Source organism: Cyprinus carpio, chromosome A25 (genome assembly GCF_018340385.1).
Source record: "Cyprinus carpio isolate SPL01 chromosome A25, ASM1834038v1, whole genome shotgun sequence".
NCBI classification, from domain to species: domain Eukaryota; kingdom Metazoa; phylum Chordata; class Actinopteri; order Cypriniformes; family Cyprinidae; genus Cyprinus; species Cyprinus carpio.
In genome coordinates, this window is record NC_056596.1 from 11,818,476 (window position 1) to 11,840,382 (window position 21,907).

Sequence of the window (21,907 nt, forward strand, 5' to 3'; positions counted from 1 at the left end):
GCTGTCTGGTGCAGTCTTATTAACCGGGAGTTGAACAGACTCAAAACAGTGGAGATGATCGTGGACTTCAGGAGAAACCCCCTGCACTCCCCCCACTCACTGAACAGCACTGTGGCTGCAGTGGAGTCAGTCAGATTCCTGGGAACCACCAGCTCTCAGGACCTGAAGTGGGATAATCACATTGACTCCATTGTTAAAAAGTGTAGTTTTAATTTTTTTTTTTTATCTAACATTTAGATTTTATTTTACCTTTATTTTAATTACTTCAAAACAATTTTGGTGTTTCTTACATAAAACGATCAAATGACTTCTAAAGACGTCTCCTTTTGCTTCAGTCCTATTAAACTGAGCATCTTGCACATTCTGCTAAATATCTCATTTTGTGTACTACAAAAGTAATCATAAGAATGATTAAATGATGACAGAATTGTGTACTACAAAAGTAATAGAATTTTTAAATGAAGACAGAATTTATCCCTTTAAATCACCTGTTTTTTTATCATTTTTTTTCATTTATGATTTTTTTTTTTTTCAATTTTTTGTGTTTTGCAATAAATTTTTCTGTGAAACAGACCTCCAAACTAGTTCATCGTTTTTTTATAGGACCATCAGGGTGGGCTGAAGACTTCGGGAGGCGGGCCAAGCTCGTGAATGGAGCCAAACCTGGAGGATACTGTCTAGGCCAACCATATATATTCCCTGCACAGCTCTCAAATGTAACACTGTGGATATACTACTGTAACCGTACACCTCCTCACACTGTATTTGTACTTTGCTGACTAAGATCAAATCCCCCGCCCCACCCGGCTGGTACTGTTACACAAGAATATGCAACCTAACCATAGTTCTTGATCTGTCTCTGGTACCAAATACTGTTTTGCAAGCTGAGAAGGTGGACTTCCTTCGGTCTTTATTCCTTCCCCTATGTGAGTAACAAAATCAGATAAATACTGACAGGAATGCACCATTAAACATTTAGAAATGCCAAAACAAGTCACTTCAAAGAAAAAATAAACTATTATCATATTTGAAAGGAAACAGTAAAGCTGTAGGAATGTGTTTTAATGTGTGAAAATATGCATTAGGAAGAAAGGAAGAAAATGCCAGGTGGTCCCGTGTAAGTGCCAGATATACTGGCTCCCACCCTGTCATGTATAGTCTAAACGTTTGTGTCTGAAAAGTTAATCTGTCTGACATTACAGAAACTGTCTACTGCAGTGGATTTACTCTCCATAACAACAATCAGATTGCATTACGGTAAGAAGGGCGATTGTGTTTTCACAACTGTTTAAATACAAGAACGAGTATCAAGTGTGTTTCTTGGTGCTGTGCTCAGCATATTCTCAATACATGATGCTTTTGTAGGCTAGACACTCTCCTTTTTATATGGCTCAATGAGCCTTTTTTCCCTGATGTATTATTATTATTATTTAAATATATAAAACAGATAAATATATAAATGGAGTTTATCTTAATACACCTCTTCCACACTGTTAAAATGAATATTTATCCTCGACCCTCTTATACATAATTGACCCATATAATCAAGCCCTATAAACGAACATCAAATCCCAAAACAACAAAAGCATTTCATTGTAATCAGGCCACAAATCACTCAGAATTATTGTAGTCCTGGAGTGAAACACACTGCTTTGGCATGTCAGTAATCACTAATTGGAGCTTGATGAGGAGGAGCCAAATCAATTAACAATGCAAGAGTGCGCCAATGGCAGTGCCACTCAACAAACCACACAGCAAACCCTGATAACTGTGATATCTCTGAACACATATAGCACAACAAAACGCCTTAGCTGGATATTCGTTATAAAGACAAGATAATTACACCGGATGTGCTGAAACCAGCGGCTGCTGAGGAAATCTCGTCTTCGAAAACAGACTCAAAAGGTTAGTGCAGAGTATTTATCCAAATCAAGACAAGAATCTGTTTTAATCATGTTTTTAATTATGTTTTCAAAGCTCAATGAATAAAATACAGTATTCAAAGTCCTAAAGCAGAAATTGAAGCTGATATTGATATGCTTTATAAAAAAAATAAAAAATTTCGGACCCCTTTTGGACACCAAAGTTATGGGAATCAAATTATTAATATAAAGATAAATTATCTTAAGCTGATGTTGATTTCAAGGGTGCACTGATATTAAAAACTGGCAGATAATTATCTTTATATTATGGCTGATAACCAAAAAAAAAAAACAAAAAAACAAAAAAAAAAAAAGAGGCTGATGGTAAAATTATATACTGCTTTGTAAAATAAGTCAAATATAGAAAACTAAAATAAGCCATTTTAAATGCTACAATTGAACTTAGGCATCACATCAACATCATCATTTAGAAATGAAAAATAGATATTCATTTTGACATTTGCTAAATATTACATTTAACAGTTATTAAACTAGTGTTTTTAAATACTAACTCTAAGTGAATATTAGATAAAAAAAAAATAATAAATAAATACAACCGGTTGGAAATTAACATAAAACTTTTTTTTTTTTAAATCTTGATTTTTTTCCAGTAATATATGGTACTCTTATAGTACTTGTAAATCATTAATTGGCTTAAAATCCCTTTTTTTTTTTTTTGACAAATTAAACTACGTCAACATGCCACTGGATAATAAGTTTTCACAAAGGAAATGAGCTGGCATATGTTAATAATGATCACTTATTTGTTGTGGACTAAATGACCATTAAAACTCTTACATGGAAACTGACCAGAAATAATAATAAAATGTTCAAGGCAAGTGAAAAGAGCTTTTTGGTTGTAAAGTGTGTGTGTAGAGCAAGCTCCTCCTAATTAGGACTGGACTAGGGACAAGCTCACAGCAGACAGACTCGAGAGGCTTTCAATAGCTGCTTCCCTCAGCAACACCAGTGTATTCATTGTGAGGACGACCTGCTTCATGGGAACAGTCCAACTGTAGAGCGACAGCAAACAAACTCTCACTGGCATGTAGTGTGTCCGGACAAAGCACATAAAGTGCTGTAAATATCAATGGGACACTGCAAGCCATTCAGTCATGACTCATGGGAACATATTTACAGCACAAAGATACAAACACACTACAGAAAGGGTATTGATGGGTGTATTTTTGAATGTCTTTTGTATAAAAACGGTAAATATGGGGTATGAAATAATCTTGTTTGCAAAGTATTGTGAATTATAATACAAAATATAAAGCCACAATGTGAGATATAAAGTTAGTTTTGAAGAATTGTAATCATGAGAAATAAAGTAGCGACTGAGGGTAAGGGTATATTCTGGCAAACTGTTTACCAATCACGTTTCGCAATCGGCAAACAAGACTGTGGTACACCACTACCAACACGCGATGGGTAACTCGCAAAGCACAATGTTCCTTCCTGTTCTGCTAGCACGATACGAGACGTGTTTTTAGACGTTTCTTGAAGATGCATGTGCATTACTGCATGTAAAATATATTTTGGTTTGCAATATAACAATTTTAAGGTAACAATGTAATTAAAAAGGCAATGGTTGACACACTGTAATAATGTTTGTAATTGTATTTTACCTGACACACTTTCATTATACTGAATTTATAGAATAGAACACCTTTATTGCACAGCTGTACTTTGAAATTTAAGATCTCCATAGTAGCAATACACACTTACAAACAGTTCCAGAGCACATGTAAACAAATATGTACAGAACTATGAAGTTACATATTTAGATTAGTTTTACAGTTCTATTGCAATCTGTACAAATAAAACAAATGAATACATCAGCTAATCTACTGCGTTGTGCCGTTCTTCAGTTATCGATTACTGACGACAACATTACATTTGTTTTGCAGTTTTTTTGAATTATGTAAATGTATACATCAGCTCCCCGGGACGTTGTGCCGTTCTTCAGTTATCGATTACTGACGACAACATACTGTAGTATCAGGGCTGAAGTTAAAATAAGCGTCATACTGTAAAAGGGTGAGCAGAATTCTGCCTATTTCTTTAGGTTGGGAGAGCAGCAAGTTAAAAATTCTGCAACTATGTATTGATTGGAAAATAACTGATGACTTTAAGATACAGTACTTGAAGATTTTTGTGCTAAGTTCTATAATGATTTATATTCTTATATATTCTATATATTTGATTCTTTATTCTCACATAAAATCAATGAATAGCCTAAAGAAGATTGTCGTCTATGTGATGAATCAGGATATAATCAGGGTCTCAACGCAATCTTTTGAAATTTGATTTTGAAATTTGAAAAATGGAAATAAAAAGGCAAGAAGGAAAAACAAGAATTCGGCTTCATTTTTCGTTTTTACATTCAGGGATAGAAAATGAATAAATGGCTTGAATATTGGATCTCTACATGTGGGCGGGAATAAAATGCCTATTCGGCTTCATTTTTCGTTTTTACGTTCAGGGATAGAAAATGAATAAATGGCATAAAAATAGTCCTCCGCTTCTACGGATTCTTAGAGCCAATGATTTTGATATTTTATTTCTACTACTTCATCAAACAGCCAGATTAACCAATGGCTTGCCCAAACTGTTCTGAGGAAGACAGAGCTTACTTTAGGTAGCATAAATTCTGCAACCTACCCGTGAAATATTCATTTATCTAATGAATTTACTTCATACCTGCACTCACAACTAGAAATAAACCAGAGATGATTCTATCAGTGTCCGAAATTAACTTTCCCATTAGGGGCAACTGATTTACTTTTTAACCATTTAAACAGAATTTCATATTAGGCCTAAATATGTATGTCATCCTTAATGTTAAATTCTTAAATGTTAATGTTAAATTAGAATACATGTAATATAACAATAGGCTGTTACCAAGAAAAATCAGTATTAATCAAGCCTTCAGAGATAGAAGCTGCATCTGAAGTTGCTTTTAGATGTAGGACTATTACCAGTTTAATGCTGATCAGAGGGCTCTACAGTAGTTAACATTTGAAGTGGATCAAAACCTTTCGTCAAAATTGTCCTAAAACCAAAATGCGACAACTTTTTTGATCCACTTCAAATGTTGACTATATATATATGTGTGTGTGTGTATTTATATAGGTTATATAAAAACCTTGCTACGTTTACGGTATCGTGCTGGAAAAACAGGAAGGAACATTGTGCTTTGCGAGTTACCCATCGTGTGTTCGTGGCATACCACAGTCTGTTTTGTTGATTGTGAAACGTGATTGGTAAACAGTTTGCCAGAATATACCCTGACCGACTGAGAGATATAGTCATTATAAGATAAGTTAACATTTTGAGATATAAAATCACACTGTAGGATAAAAAGTCACGATTATGAGATACAAACCCAGAATTGTGAGATATAAAGCTACATTGCGAGATACTACATAAAGTCACAGTTTGGAGGTAAAAAATTGCAATTGCGAGAAAGAAAGTAGCGACTAAGAGATATAGTCGAAATTCTGAGATATAAAGTCACAATGCAAGATATAAAGTTAGAGTTAGGAGGTATAAAATTACAATTGTAATATACTGTATAAATACCTATTGTTAATTATACTCTGCTTTATTTACATGCCAATTTTTACTCGCTTTTGGTGCTTAAAGGTGTTAACTTTGGACTTTGCCTACAAGCCTTTTTCTATAATGTATATGGGACCAACAGTAGTTATAAACATATTTCCATATACAGACTGCAGCAGGCAAAAGACTTATGACTGCTGACTCATTTCTTCTGTTCCTTTACCCCATGTAACTTATCCCGCATCAGCCATACGCAATATGCAAATTGTATTTATAGCATTAGGACATAATCACATACACACTTATGCTCAAACAGGCTGTAAATAACAAATTAATAGGAGAAACAGGCCATCATGAAATGTTTTGGAAAGTATTTCCTCACTGAATTTCACGCAAAAGCTCATGTTTAGAGGAACGTCAGGGTTTGTTACTGTCAAGACTATTCGATAGCAAACTTTACAAGAATAATCTTGGAAAATCTCTATGAAATGACAGTCTTTTCACAATTATTGGAAGCAGCATGATGTTTCTGCACTTTTAGGTTTAGCAGAGGCCTTGGACCCCATTTATTTTCTGCTCTGTCTCCATTTTTCCAGATTACTTTTCAAATTAGGGAACACAAGTTTCAGAGGTTTGCAGCATGAGGCCATCTGATTGCAGCTGACCACTGTATTTATTCCTGCATGCTGGTTACAATATGAAGTAAATGTTCTGGTTTGAACAAAGAATGAGAGAGAAGAGGTTTTGCAAGCCATGTTCATATCGGATTACTATTGAAACACGTGTCTGCCTTGGAGTAATAAATGTAGTTGTGAGAAAGTAAAAAAAAAAAATTGTGCCTCATATTAAGTCTTATAAAGTCTCAATTGTAAGAAATAAAGTCACGATTGTAAAGTAGGGTTGCAGCTGTGAGATTTCAGAGATTTATAGTCCCATTGTGAGATATCATGTCACAATAATAATTGTGAGACAAAAAGTTACATTGCAAGATATAAAGTCTGGAGGTATAATATTGCAAATGAGAAATAAAGCAGCAATTGTGAGATAGAGTCATTACGAGATAAGTCACATTTTGAGATATAAAGTCACCATTATGAGAAACAAATTCACATTTGAGATATAAAGTCATTTTGAGGGATATAAAATCATCGTTATGATAAACAATTGTGAGATATAAAGTTATATAAGGGAGGTTTAATATTGCAACTGCTGAAAATAAAGTAGTGATTAAGAAATACTGTCATTATGAGAAGTCAAATTTTGAGATAAAGTCACACTGTGGGATATTAAATCATAATTATAAGCAACAAAATCATAATTGTGAGATACAAAGTTATATTTCATGACAGAGTCATGTTTGGGAGGTTTAATATTGCAACTTCAAGAAATAAAGTCACAATTATAAAGAAAGTTTGCAGATTTCTCAGGCTTTTCTCTGTGGATTTTTAATATAAAATCACAAAATCACAATTATGAGAAGTCAAAATTTTTAAATATAAAGTCACATTGTGGGATATAAAATAACAGTTATAACTGAAAGACAAATTTACATTGCAAGATATAAAGTTACAGTTGGGAGATATACTGTAATATTGCAGTAGCAAACGAAGTAGCAATTAGAGATGACAAGATAAGTCAAAATTTGAGATATAAAGCCACATTGTGGGACATAAAGACAGAATTATAAGAAACCAATTAATAATTGTGAGATAAACTGAGAGTATTAATATTAAGAGATAAGTCACATTTTGAGATATAAAGTCAGAATTGTGAGAAACAAATACATAATTGTGAATTATAAAGGTTTAATATTACAATTGTGAGAAATAAAGCGGCGATTGTGAGAGATAGTCATTATGAGATAAGTCAAAATTGGAGATATAAAGTCACAATTCCGAGAAACAAACTCAAAATTCTTCGACAGTTACATTGCGAGATTAAGTTGCAGTTTGGAGTTATAAAACTGCAACTGCAAATTTTGAGATAGTCATTTTGAGATACAGAGACACAATTATGAGAAACAAATTCAAATTTGAGATATAAAGTTACATTGCGAGATATAAAGTTGCAGTTGGGAGATATAAAATATCAATTGTGAGTTAAATTGTCAAATTTTGAGATTTAAAGCTACACTGTGAGAAACATTTAAAATTTTGTTAAAGTTAGGAGGTATTATATTGCAATTGTAGCAAAAGTCAGTTCAATGCTGCAACCTCATGTGCAGCTTCAAAGTCATCTGGATTCAATCAGTCCAGTTTGTAAAGCAGTTGGTTCTCATGTCCCTGTAGCACTGTCTGTGAGAAAAAGCAGTGCCAGTATGTCTCAGACGAGGTTTTGGGGGGGTCTTTTTTGTGGTTGGGCACTGTAGATGGTTGTGGTTTATGAAAAGACTTGTTGACTTCACAACGTTGTTACTCTTGGTTAGATCGGCAAGTTTCACTGCCATCTCACTGGAAGAGGAAATGTAGATATTCCACATGTACCGTAAGCTACATCATCCCTTTTATTTTATCTGACAGACTCCCACAAACCCACGAGAAGGAGATGTTATCCATGAAAAATATCTGAGCAGAAGAAACCCTTCAGATGGTGAATTGATATTTTCTTTGTCTTTATTTTCTCTTTGAACAAAACTTGTTCTAGAGAATGATTTGAAAAATAAATAGGCTGAAACAGGCATGTTCAGGACGGCTTTCATTTACGAGGCCCCCTGAGTGTACACAATCACACTCGTAACCGCGAGAGGAATTTGACGGAGATTAGGAAAGAATTTTAATGTAATAAATGCCATTTTCAAATGTCAAATCAAGAGAGGAGGAAAAATAAGATAAAAATGAAGAATCCCAAAACTCCTGTAAGTTACAGAAATAGTGATATGAAAACTTTATGACATGTCATTCAAAAAGATTTCTTGTGTTATCCAAACCAAAATTACAAAGCAGTTTCCAAATAGGGTCTATTTAAGGGTTTATATAAGTCATGTACAGTAAATCTAGACATTGTCAACAAAATTGTTTTGTAGTTGGGTAAAACTGCTCCTTTGAGTTAACAGCAATTTTCATGTAAATACATTGTATATATTGTCACAACCACCTGGCTCTGGGTGCAGTAACATTACAAAAGGGGGAGAGGCCACACACAAAACTTAACACAACAAATAAACATTTAATCAAAAAAAGACACCAAAATACATAAAGTAAACACTATTAAGAAAACAAACCAGGACTGGAGAGGGAGACACACGGCCACAGCCCAGAACCCTCTCTGCTCTCTGAATCTCCGTCTTTTAAGCCCAAACGCCAATCACAGGTAACGATCCACACCTGTACCAGACTCTCGGTTTGAAAGAAGAAAACCGGAACACCACCTAGTGTACAAATACAAAAAACTCTGGCCGTAACAATATCGATATATTAAAATTCTGTATACTCTCAGAAATAAAGGTACAACAGCTGTCACTGGGGTGGTACCTTTTCAAACGGCACATATTTGTATGCAAAGGGCCCATTTTGGTACCTTAATGGTACATTTTGGTACTTAAAGTGTACATATTAGAACCTAATAGGTACAAAAGTGTACCTTTTGAAAAGGTACCGCCCCAGTGACAGCTGTTGTACCTTTAATTCTGAGATATGGAAGAATGGGGAAAAAATCTGTATGAGATGTAAAAGTCTGTAAAAGAAAAAGCAAAGAATCATCTAAAGTACAACAATTTATTTCTGCCAGATGGCAGCACAAATGTAGATGTGTACTTTTTTCCCCTAGAATTTCTGTATAAATTATATTTTATTAAAATATTTTTTTTTATTGAAATACATTTTAAACATTGATAAAATAGTTAACAAATAACTTAAATAATATAATATAATATAATATAATATAATATAATATAATATAATATAATATAATAATATATATATAATATAATATAATATAATATAATCTTTCCAAGGAATATATTTACTCTTGCAAGAAAATCAATCAACTTTGATACATTTCAAATATTTATGGAATTTACATATATATATTAGATTGAAAAAAAAAAAACATAAACAAAAATTATTAATGTTGACTTGGCAATTAACCTTATTAATTTTGAAACCTAAAAATGGAATAAATTAAATCTAAATAGAAATAGTTTTAAAACACACACACACAAATAAAAGTAAAAAAAGCACATACAAATATTACTAAAAAACAAAATGTAAACTGAAAATGTAAAAATAAAAGCCAATTCAAAATATTAATAAATACTATAGCAATTAGTAAATAATACTAAATTACCAGTTCTGCTAGATTACGGTAACCTAATCAAGTCCTGTATGCATAAACTTGAATGACCACTGAAATGAGGGGATAGTTAATTGGGTGTAATACAGAGGATCATTGTGTTGTGGAATCTAGAGCACCTCATGAGCACTCAATGTCCCTCATTTGTCTGTCACTCAACCACGTCTTTGATTATCCTTGCCAAATGACCCTCATGATGTAATAATTTTTTCAGCAGTGATGTGATTTTTCATATTTTGTTTCTCTTCAGGTTGTGGCAAGTAGGTTGAGTGATCTATGAGGGAATTTGGATGATGGCTCTGATTGGTTTTCTGGTGGTGGCAGTATGTGGATCGCTGGCTGCTTGGGCGGATCAGCTGAAGCAAGCCCGAAAGCCTTTGTTACCCCATCGGCCATTTGTGGTGGTGTGGAATGCACCTACTGAATCCTGCCGTCTGCGATTCAAGGTTGAACATGTCAATAATCTAGCAAATGTTGTGTGTGGTCCAAACGATGGGAATAACATCTTGTCCGTCTCTTTTACAGTGGATTTGGACCTTAGCGTCTTCGACATTGTTGCAAACCACAACGAGACCTTGAGTGGCCCCAACGTGACAATCTTTTACCACAGTCACCTGGGATACTATCCTTACTACACCAGCTCTGGGATTCCCATCAATGGAGGCCTTCCTCAGAACCAAAGCCTGAGCAAGCACCTCAGCAAAGCTCGAGCAGACATCGACAAGCTCATACCTTTCAAAGACTTTCATGGGCTTGGTGTCATCGACTGGGAAGACTGGCGACCGCAGTGGGTTCGCAATTGGGGATCGAAGGACATCTACCGGAACAAATCCAAGGAGCTTGTAAGGAAACAGCATCCTGGTTGGCCACAAAGTAAGGTAGAGAATGAAGCAAAGGAGCTCTTTGAGAGAAACGGACAAGTATTCATGAACTCAACACTGGAGCTAGCCGAGAGTCGACGACCAAATGGCCTTTGGGGGTTTTACCTGTTTCCTGACTGTTACAATTATGGCTACAAGCAGCATCCTTTGCGTTACACAGGAGAGTGTCCTAATATAGAGCCTGTACGCAACGATCATCTAATGTGGCTGTGGAAAGAGAGTACGGCCCTCTATCCTTCCATCTATCTCGACTATGAGCTCAAGTCTTCAGCTAATACTGTCAAATTTGTGCACTACCGTGTCAAGGAGGCAATGCGGATTGCCTCTATTGCTAGGAATGACTATACTCTGCCCGTTTTTGTTTATTCCAGACCATTCTATGCATACACATTTGTTGTCCTATCAGAGGTGAGTAGAACATTTAAATATAGGGTAAGGGTTTAATAATTAAGTTTGAACTATGGTATAGGAGTTGGAAAATGTGCAGTGATTTGCTGAAACGTTGAGAAATGTGGAAAAGCAATTTTGAGGCTGGCCCGTGGCCACTCCTATCATTTCCTGTAATTTTCCTTTTTATGCCCTTTTTATCATTTAAGAAGGGGGAAAGGTTAAATTATATTAAAAGTGAAGTTTGTAGTATATAAACTGCTGTCAACAGACAGAATAGTAAAAAATAATAGTTTTCAAACACATTTCTCCAAGCACTCCCCTTGTTTGTCATTGGTCACGTTAAACAGGTAGCCCCGCACCAAAATGCACACCACTGGTTGAGCCAGTGTTGCTATGCTGGGCTGGTTGGGATTCTCAAACGAACAGAAATGTTTTGAAAATACCACAGAGGCATATAGTTTATACTCAGGGAAATTAACTTACGAATGAATAAAGGCCTGTTCACATCATGAACAATAACTGTAGCGATAAGCATGAAGTTTTAATAATTCAAGTTCTTACTAGAAGACAAAAGTCCACACCACAACAATAACAACACAGAGGAACAATATAGTTGGAATCACTCGCGGAATTATTTTTCAGTGAATTTACGATAAAAACAATCAGAATCCATCCAACTCGAGCTTGAACATTTTAACATTGTTCCACGTGGCTCCAGGGGGTGAACAAAGGCCTCCTGTAGCGAACCAATGCATTTTTGTAAGAACAATAACTGTATTTAAAACTTAATAATCACTTTAATCTAGCTTGTGCTCACTGTTATAAACAGAAGCAGTTCTGGGCGGATGACGTATGAGGTCGGGGCGAATGACGTAGAGAAGCAGTTCTGGGCGGATGACGTATGAGGTCGGCTTTGCACATTCGCCACTCAGAAGTGACAAACACTGGAGGATTTGAATATAAGCCAAGAGGAGACTGGTTTTCCTTTGCTAAAGTAAGGAAACTTTGCTTCCTTTGCTCCTGTTAATAAACGTTGGTTTTCACGAGACTCACCAGCGCATGCGGAACGGCGACCTCATACGTCATCAGCCCGGAGCTGCTTTTGTGTACAACTGTTGGCGCAAGCTACATTAAAGTGATTATTACGTTTTGAATATGGATATTTTTCTTACAAAAATGCATCGATTTGCTACAGGAGGCCTTTGTTCACCCCCCGGAGCCGTGTGAGACACTTTTTATTATGGATGGGCGATTTTTATTTCACTTCTTTTGGAGTGATGCACTGCAACACCCGCTGAGTGCCATTAAACAGCTTGAAAGATCAAAGAAGTTTTTAATATTACTCCGACTGGATTTGTCTGAAAGAAGAAATAGCTCTCGATGGCACCGCACACTGCTGCTTCAGTGCTTGGCTCTCCAGTGTTTGTACTGTTTTTGTTTGTTTTTCCTGTTTTTTGTTTAACAAACACGATCACTTTCACCAGGGAAGAACTGCTGAACATTCGGCAGAACACACCACAAGATCTTTTACCGGATTTGCAATTAGATGTTTTACTGAACGTTGTTGTCAGCGGAGCAGCGGCGCTGATCAAACGCTACAGGACGCGCAGACGGGGAAAGCGAGCTGTAGAGCTTGTCAGACTCAGGAAGCGTGGATTTCGAACGCTGTTGCCTAGCATCCATCTGGCAAATCTCCGCTCTCTACCCAACAAAACGAACAAACTCCTTCTGCTCTCTTGGACAAATAAGGATTTCTCACACTCTGCTGTTCTGTGTTTCACGGAAACCTGGCTGAATGATGCAATACCAGACAGTGCGCTCCATTTGCCGCATTTTCAGCTGTTTAGAGCAGATCGCGACGCAGAATCAACAGGGAAATCGCGCGGCGGCGGGACATGTAACTGTGTTAAAGAAGATGTGCTGCTCAGATCTAGAAGTGCTCTTTGTCAACTGCAAGCCGTTCTATTCGCCGTGGGAGTTTCAATCGTTCATTCTGGTGAGTGTTTACATTCCTCCGCAAGCGCACGTAAGCCTGGCTTTACAGAAACTCGCTGATCAGATCACAGAGACAGAAACACACCCGGACTCCGTTTTTAACATATTGGGGACTTTAATAAACCACAATCCCGTGAGGGTGCCAAAATACAGACACTCTGTTCCCACTAGGACTGTAACTTTGGATCACTGTACACCACTAAAGGATGCACTGTCTGTTCCACTAGCAGCTTTGGGGCTGTCTTATACTGTCGTTCATACCGGAGCAGAAACTTAAATCTGATAAACCTGTAGTAAGGACTGTGAAGAGATGGACCAGCGAAACAGAGCAGGATTTACAAGCTTGTTTTGACCACACTGATTGGGGTGTTTTTGAAGCTGCTACCACCGATCTGGATGAACTCACAGAGACTGTGACATCCTATATTAGTTTTTGTGAGGATATATGCATTCCTACCAGGACTTATTTAACATTCAACAATGATAAGCCATGGTTTACAGCAAAACTCAGACATCTTTGTCAGGCCAAAGAGGATGCCTACAGAAATGGGGACAGAGTCTTGTACAATCAGGCCAGGAACAGACTGAACAAAGAGATTAGAGCGGCTAAAAAGACCTACGCTAAAAAGTTGGAAGTACAGTTTACTTCAAACGACTCAACTTCAGTGTGGAGAGGACTGAGAGCCATCACTAACTACAAGACACCATCCCCCTGCACTGAGGCTAATCAGTGACTTGCTAACGACCTGAATGAGTTTTATTGTAGATTTGAAACCCCCAACAACCATTCTGACCATCTCTCTACACAACTGTTAACACCCCCTGCATTCCCCCTCTCCACACCTCCTGCTCTTCAAATCTGTGAAGATGATGTGCGCCAGGTCTTCAGGAAGAACAAAAGAAGAAAAGCACCAGGCCCAGATGGCTTTACACCAGCCTGTTTGAAAACCTGTGCTGACCATCTGGCCCCCATCTTTTCACAGATCTTCAACAGATCTCTGGAGTTGTATGAAGTGCCTTCCTGCTTCAAACGCTCCACCATCTTCCCCGTTCCAAAAAAAAACGAAACCCAAGATTACAGGACTTAACGACTACAGACCTGTGGCTCTAACATCTGTCGTCATGAAGTCATTTGAAAAACTGGTTCTGGCTTATCTGAAGGACATCACTGGACCCTTACTGGGCCCCCTACAGTTTGCTTACCGAGCAAACAGGTCCGTGGATGATGCAATCAACATGGGATTGCACTTCATCCTGCAACATCTGGACAAAACAGGGACTTATGTGAGGATCCTGTTTGTGGACTTTAGTTCAGCTTTCAACACCATCATCCCAACAGCCTTCCAGACCAAACTGACCTCTGTTCCCAGCTCTATCTGTCAGTGGATCACCAGCTTTCTGAAGATAGGCAACAGCTAGTGAGACTAAGGAAATTCATGTCAAACAGCCACTCCACCAACACTGGTGCCCCTCAGGGATGTGTTCTCTCCCCACTGCTCTTCTCGCTGTACACCAACAACTGCACCTCTAAAGACCCTTCTGTCAAGCTCCTGAAGTTTGCAGATGACACTACAGTCATCGGCCTCATCCAGGACGGTGACGAGTCTGCTTTCAGACAAGAGGTTGAGCAGCTGGCTGTCTGGTGCGGTCTTAACAACCTGGAGCTGAACACGCTCAAAACAGTGGAGATGATCGTGGACTTCAGAAGAAACCCCCCTGCACTCCCCCCACTCACCATTATGAACAGCACTGTGGCTGCAGTGGAGTCATTCAGATTCCTGGGAACCACCATCTCTCAGGACCTGAAGTGAGACAATCACATTGACTCCATTGTGAAAAAGGCCCAACAAAGGTTGTACTTCCTTCACCAGCTGAGGAAGTTTAACCTGCCACAGGAGCTGCTGAAACAGTTCTACTCAGCTGTCATTGAGTCTGTACTGTGCACTTCAATAACTGTCTGGTTTGGTTCAGCTACAAAATCAGACATCAGAAGACTACAGAGAACGGTTCGGACTGCTGAAAGGATTATTGGTACTCCCCTATCCACCCTTCAAGAACTGTATACATCCAGAGTGAGGAAAAGGGCTCAGAAAATCACTCTGGATCCCTCACATCCAAGTTACCCCATCTTTGAACTTTTGCCATCTGGCCCGGCGCTTCAAGGCAGCAAATACCAGGACAGTCAGGCACAAGAACAGTTTCTTCCCCCAGGCAATCTACCTCATGAAAAGTTAAATGTTCCCCACGTATGCAATAAAAATGTGCAATATCCTTATATTTATTTGTTACAACTCCATCCCAGTACATCCTTGCATCTTACTCAATCATATTCCATTATCATTTATAGCACAATTGTTTATACACTGATTTATTTGCAAAGGGGTTTTTTTTTTTTTTTTTTTTGACTATGTATTGTTTTCTCTGTGTACTGGAAGCTTATGTCACTAAAACAAATTCCTTGTATGTGCAAGCATACTTGGCAATAAAGCTCTTTCTGATTCTGATTCTGAAGGAAGTCATTTACACCTAGGATGACTTGAGGGTGAACTAACCCTTTAATGACCATTTAAAGAGATCTTTGTGTGAACAGGCCTGTCATCCCTGTTGAAAAAAAACGGCATATGCAGGTTATGTATGTTTTGAAGCATGGCAGCTGGTTAAGCTGGTCCTTAGTTGGTAATGAGCTGGTTTAAAATGGTCCCGAGCTGGTTATGAGCTGGTCCTGCAGGAGCTAGTTGCCAGCTTATAATCAGCTCAGGACCAGCTTTAACTAGCTCAAATCAGCTGCCGTGCTTCGAAACATGCCTAACCAGCATATGCTATTTTTTTTTTTTCAACAGGGATGAATTTTTTTAATGCATCTAAAGTGCACTTATAAAAATTTTTAACATCTAACAAACAAAAAGTGTAAAAAAACCCCCACAATTTTTTAAAAGCTGGTATTGAGTCGCTTTGCTCAGTACCAACTCACTAATTTGCGTGCTTTCCAGCCATCTAGAGGAACCTGTCAAACACACATTGTTTTAATCACTCGTCAAATACTTGGGTGAAAGACCCACCCCCTAAATCACCCTCCTCCCCGGCATCTTAAATGCCAGAGATATGCTTAAACACTCATCTGTCACCTCATTATGAGTGGAATGTTCCAAATCAATCTCTGCAGTAGGTCTGCAGTCGTGTTTTCGGTTTGATGGGACTACCCGCCTTTATACAGTGAGGTACATCACAAGGTAATGTACTTACTATGACTAGTTTAGGTTACAACTTCATTGTGATAGCACAGGCTCAAGACCATACATTATACATGTAGGTCAACTGTATTGTTTTATTTCCTGCCAGGTGAAAATCAAATGTTTAATTACACACCTCTACTCAGTAAGCAACATGATTTAAGGTATCATTCACGGCCGAAATACAAATGCCAAATCTTACATACGAGCAACAGTAACTGTGATGTTTGGCTTTTCTGTATTAACAAAAATAAATACTGTATTAATCTTGAACAGAGTGACCTGGTCCACACTATAGGAGAGAGCGCAGCACTGGGGGCCGCAGGGGTGGTCCTGTGGGGCTCTTCTGAATATGCAAGATCTCAGGTACTCCTTATCTACAGTTCTGTTCAAAAATTTAGGGTTGGTAAGATTTTTAAAAAATAACTTTGATAGTGTCTTGTGCTCGAGGCTGCATTTATGTGATCGAAAACACAGTGAAAAACAGTAATATTGTAAAATATTATTACAATTTTAAATAACTGTTTTATATTTCAGGATATTCCAAAATGTAATTTATTCCTGTGATCCAAAGCTGAATTTTCAGCATCATTACTCCAATATCTAAGTTACATGAATACAGTGATACAATTTTTTTCAGAAAAACATTTATTTGAAATTTTGTAAAACTATAAATGTATTTACTGTCAATTTTGATCAATTTAATGCATCCTTGCTGAATAAAAGTATCAATTTTAAAAAGTTTACCTTCTGTAATACACATCAGACACAGAGCAAATTTAATAAATGAATTAATAATTCTCTACATGCTAACAATATTATGCAACATTAAATCTCCTTGACTGGATTGGTTGCATTATTTTAGCTGAAATTGCTAATATTAGCCACCATAACCAACCACATTTGGGGATCAGCATCTGTTTGAGCTGATGGTATTAACATATTAAACATGTTTGAAGCTCTGGAAACTATATATCCTCAATTCATATCTTAAAAAGGAACATCTCAATCAAAATGTATTAGTCTAAACCTCAAATAAAACAATATTAGCATCATCATGACTGATGACATAATGGCGTCTCTGTATCTGGTGATATGTACTGTATCACACAGAGACAGATGTGCTCCTGACGGACACATGCTCATTTTGTGGATGAATCCCATTTGCTGTTTACAGAGAGCACAGGGTGAGAGTAAAATGAAGCAGATGGAAAGATTTAACAAAATGCTAATGTGTTTTCATGTTGCGTGACATAATGGGAATTATGTTTATTCGTCTCGCACGTAAATGAGCTTGGACGTTGTAACTCACATGGAGGAAATTTCTGATGAGTTGTATCATCTTCAAAGAAGTTTATGGAAGTAGAGTTTAATAGAAAAACACTTTATCATGAGAAAAATTAAGAAGATGCCCAGTATTAAATTTTATATTATTTTGTCTAACAAATAAAATAAAATAAATATTTATTTATAAATTAAATCATTTTTTTTGATTGATGGGAATTTTATTTTTTATATTATAGATTATACAGATTTTCCAAATATAACATTTAACAGTGTTATTAAATTATTATTGTTTTTATAAAAGATTAACTTTACGTGAGCATTACATGAGCAAAATTAATCTAAATGTAAAAATGGGGAAATGAGTATGAACAACTGTAAAATAATCAACCAGTATTATTTTAGTATTTTTTTATATACTAATATAGTTGTAATTTAGTATTTATTATTTTATAATATTGTATTTGTATTTTTTTAGTTTTTTTTTTATTATTTTTTTATATTATATTTTTTTTTTTTTTTTTAATTTTTTAATAGAAATATATATTTCTATTTACCTTTAATTTATTTTATTTCAGTTTTAGTCAGGGTTAAAAAACTAAATCCATAAAAATAATTTTTGTTACCTGAAACGAAACAAGCATCAACTGAAATAAAATAAAATACACATAAAAATAAACTTATTTTATTTCAGCTAATTGCCAATGCAAAAGTTGATTGTTTATCTTAACTGCAATAAAAATGAATAAAAACTATAGACACATTTTTAAAAAGCATTAACTAATAAAAATAACAAAAACACACAAAAAGTCTAAATATAAAAATGACAAATAATTCAAAATATTAATACTGTAATAGTATATTAATGATACTGTACTTCAACAATTTTTTATTTTTTTTTAGTTTTAGTAACTTTAGTACTTAAACTTATTTTATTTTATCTACCTTTTCTAATTTTCAAAAGTTTTCATCTAATATTTTATATATTTCTTTATCTAATTTCAATTAATAAAAAAAAGGTTTTAAACAATTTTAGTTAACAATATGGCACTGATACACTCAATACAATGATATTGATCAATATGAATAAAAAAAATAACTAAAAAAATAAAATAAAAAAACACTAATATCTTTAATATTTGTTTGTCTTTGTGCAGAGAAACTGCTTGACAGTCAAGAAGTACATTGACGGTCCACTGGGTCACTATGTGATCAATGTGACCTCAGCTGCTAAGTTGTGCAGTAAGGCCTTGTGCAAGAAGAACGGCAAATGCATCCGTAAGAGCCTGGAGTCTGGGGCCTACCTGCACCTCAACCCTCGCTTCTTCAACATCCGCCTCAACCACAGCATCCGTGGACCACGCTTCCACGTCAGCGGCCACCTCAACAACCACGATATCCTGGACATGAAGCAAAAGTTCACCTGTCAGTGTTACCAGGGCTGGACAGGAATCTACTGTGAAATTCCTCAGATAACACAACCTGTCCCTTCCCACCCAAGAGACAGCATCCTGGGAGAACTACTGCTGGTCCTGTCCCTTCACTTCTCCTGTCTGTCTGTCATCATGTTCTTGGGTCTGTGTCTCATTATTAAGTGTCTGATACTGTAAAGTGCTGTGTAGATGGGACTGTATCTGTTAAATAAAAAAGACGAGGAAATAAAGTTAATTGTAGCTGTATCTCAGAGACTGTAAAGTTTTGAGTCAAATGTCTGTGTTTTCTCTAGAAGTGGTTTTGTATGTTAAAACACAAACACAACTAGTTTAAAAATAGAGTTAAATTCATTCTTAAAATAAAAGACTGATCTGATGGGACCTGTGACCATCATACAACACAACCAATGTAGTCCAGTTCACAAAACAAGCACTCTTGCAAATTAGTTTTTTTAATGACTCAAAAACAGAGAATATAACTATGGTATGTAATTCATAAACAAATGACTATTTTGAACTGGTTCCTATCCTTGAATCAAAAACTCACATCATAGCACAAACAGTGTGCTTTGTTTCATGAACAAGTGACTCTTTTAAACCAGTTATTTTTAATGAATCAAAATAAAGCACAGTATACCCATAGCTCCATGAATGTTGTCTTCTTTGTAGTGAACCAAACGTATATAAAACAACCAGTATGATGTGTGAATCATGAACAAATGACTCTTTTGAACTGTGGTTATTTTAACTGAATCAAAAACATGCAGTATAGCATAATCAGTGTGATTCCATTCATGAACAAATGACTCTTTTAAACCAGTTATTTTTAGTGAATCAAAAACAAACAGCACAACCAGTGGACCTGTAGTTCCATGAAAGAATTACTATTTTAGATCTTGTTTATATATATACATATATATATATATATATATATATATATATATATATATATACAAAACAACCAGTATGGTGTGTGATTTATGAACAAATGACTCCTTTGAATTTGTTCTTCCTGGTGAATCGAAAATGCAGTATTGCACAACCAGTGTGATTCAGTTCATGAACAAATTACTGTTTAAAATCAATTATTTTTACTGAATCAAAAACACAGCACAACAAGTGCAGTTTGATTCACAAACAAATTACTCTTTTGAACTGGTTCCTTTTAGTGAACTGAAAATATGCAATATAATACAACCAGTGTGGTTCGATTCATGAACAAATTACTCTTTTAAACCATTTTTTTTTAGTGAATCGAAAACATAGCACAGCCATTGTAGTTAAATTTATGAACAACTGAGCCATTTCTTTTAATGAATCATTCAAATCATTTGTAAACGTTCAATAACTTTTTTGTAATCAGGCCAATTTTCTAAAATAAACCATGCACCATGAGAATATACACTGGACCAAAAAGTGTGACAACTAGCCCCGGTGGCTTCTACACATGTGAAAATACAAGTACAGGTACAGAAATACACAAGATTTACTTCCTACTTTTACCTTTTAAACATACACACTATCAGGGAACTGGGGAGAGATGAGGTGAGGACTCAAATGCAGGATGATATGGGCATTTATTAATAGTAAAAACCTAACAAAAACTACCGTGAGGGGGGAAAAAGGCAGGCAGCAGGCCAAGACAAGGCAAGGGGAACATACACACATATGACAATTACTCTCAGATTTAAACATTTAACAACGAAACCCAGGACTGCAGACACAAGAGCTGTGTCCGAATTCAAAGACTGCATCCATCGGAGGACAGGTCCATCTAAGGATGCAGCCAATGCGGTCTTCGAAGGACGCTCTGAGTCTAGCCTTCGTAGGATTCCTGAAAATCCCATCACCACCGGTGTGTTATGAATTCTGGGACAGGATAGGCTGTGAAGGATCCATCAGATGTCCTTCATTTGCTGGAGAAACGGAGGGCACATTTGAAGTCGCGTTCGAATTGCGACAACCTTCGTCGCATCGTTGTGATGCAATCGGCCTTCAAATGCAGCCTTCAGAGGATGCATCCTGAATTGGGATGGTCTTCATCGCGGAACCGTGATGCAATCAGCCTTCAAATGCAGCCTTTGAAGGATGTAGCCCATGAATTGGGAAGCAGCCAAGGAGTACAAATAAGGAGGGTAACGAAGGAGACACAGGTGGAGTAACTGAAACAATAATGCGGTAACAAGATGGGCGGGGTTAGACAATAGACAGGAGAGCACATGGCACCCACATACACACAATAAGCCATGAGCTCAAACAAACACAGTGACATCTGGTGGCCAACTTGGGCACACCAGCAGAACCATGACACACCCATCTTAAAGCTCCAATATGTAGGAATTTTGTAATAAAATTTCCGAAAATAACTTGCACAGTGTGATATATTTCCTCCAGTTGTGTACTTACAATAACTCAAAAGTCTCCAAAGATTTTTTATTTCAGAGAAATTCCGATTTTAAATAACTGGCCGTCCCGGAAAAAATATGTCGCCTCTCAGTGACGCAATGTCCGCTCTATACTTTTTTTCCGGTGTAGACCATGTGATGTTCCACCACACCGGAATATCACATGGTCAAATGCGGAAGTGGTGGTTATGTTATAGCCGCGCGTATGGTTTGGTTGTCGTTGTTATGGATCACGATAACTCTTGGCGAGTATTGAAGTGCCAGTAAAACGTAAGTTATATTGCTCTTTGTACTAAGGTAAGGATTTTTATCACGTGTGGTGACCGAGATTATGGCAGTACAATTAAATACAATAGGCTATGTGTTGTTAAAAAATATATTTAGTCATTACTTGCAAATGTTCGTTCAAATTTACTTTTAGAACGATTGGTTTGAGCATGTTAAACAACACGGCATTAACCATAAACACGTAACACTGCACAACATTAACCCAACAAATCATTTAACAAATAG

The 21,907-nt window shown here is 36.5% G+C and overlaps 1 protein-coding gene across 2 annotated transcripts; it reads left to right on the forward strand.

Moving 5' to 3' along the window:
• The first annotated feature begins 1,629 nt into the window (after positions 1–1,629).
• On the forward strand, positions 1,630–19,631 carry LOC109052901 (hyaluronidase-like). Of its 2 annotated transcripts, XM_042715538.1 has the most exons (6): positions 1,630–1,905; positions 8,006–8,075; positions 10,027–10,223; positions 10,302–11,065; positions 16,549–16,638; positions 18,714–19,631. In XM_042715538.1, the coding sequence occupies exons 3-6, from the start codon at positions 10,067–10,069 to the stop codon at positions 19,164–19,166; spliced, it is 1,464 nt and encodes a 487-aa protein (XP_042571472.1). In that variant the 5' UTR covers positions 1,630–1,905; positions 8,006–8,075; positions 10,027–10,066; the 3' UTR covers positions 19,167–19,631. The 2 variants fall into 2 exon arrangements, with proteins under 2 accessions (XP_042571472.1, XP_042571473.1); XM_042715539.1 differs by lacking the exon at positions 8,006–8,075.
• Positions 19,632–21,907: the final 2,276 nt, after the last annotated feature.

Excerpts from the sequence above, each read along its gene's own strand:
- LOC109052901 (XM_042715538.1), top strand. The coding sequence starts at position 10,067 with ATGATGGCTCTGATTGGTTTTCTGGTGGTGGCAGTATGTGGATCGCTG. Across the intron at positions 11,066-16,548 it reads CATTTGTTGTCCTATCAGAG|AGTGACCTGGTCCACACTAT; the intron begins GTGAGTAGAACA and ends AATCTTGAACAG. Across the intron at positions 16,639-18,713 it reads CTGAATATGCAAGATCTCAG|AGAAACTGCTTGACAGTCAA; the intron begins GTACTCCTTATC and ends GTCTTTGTGCAG.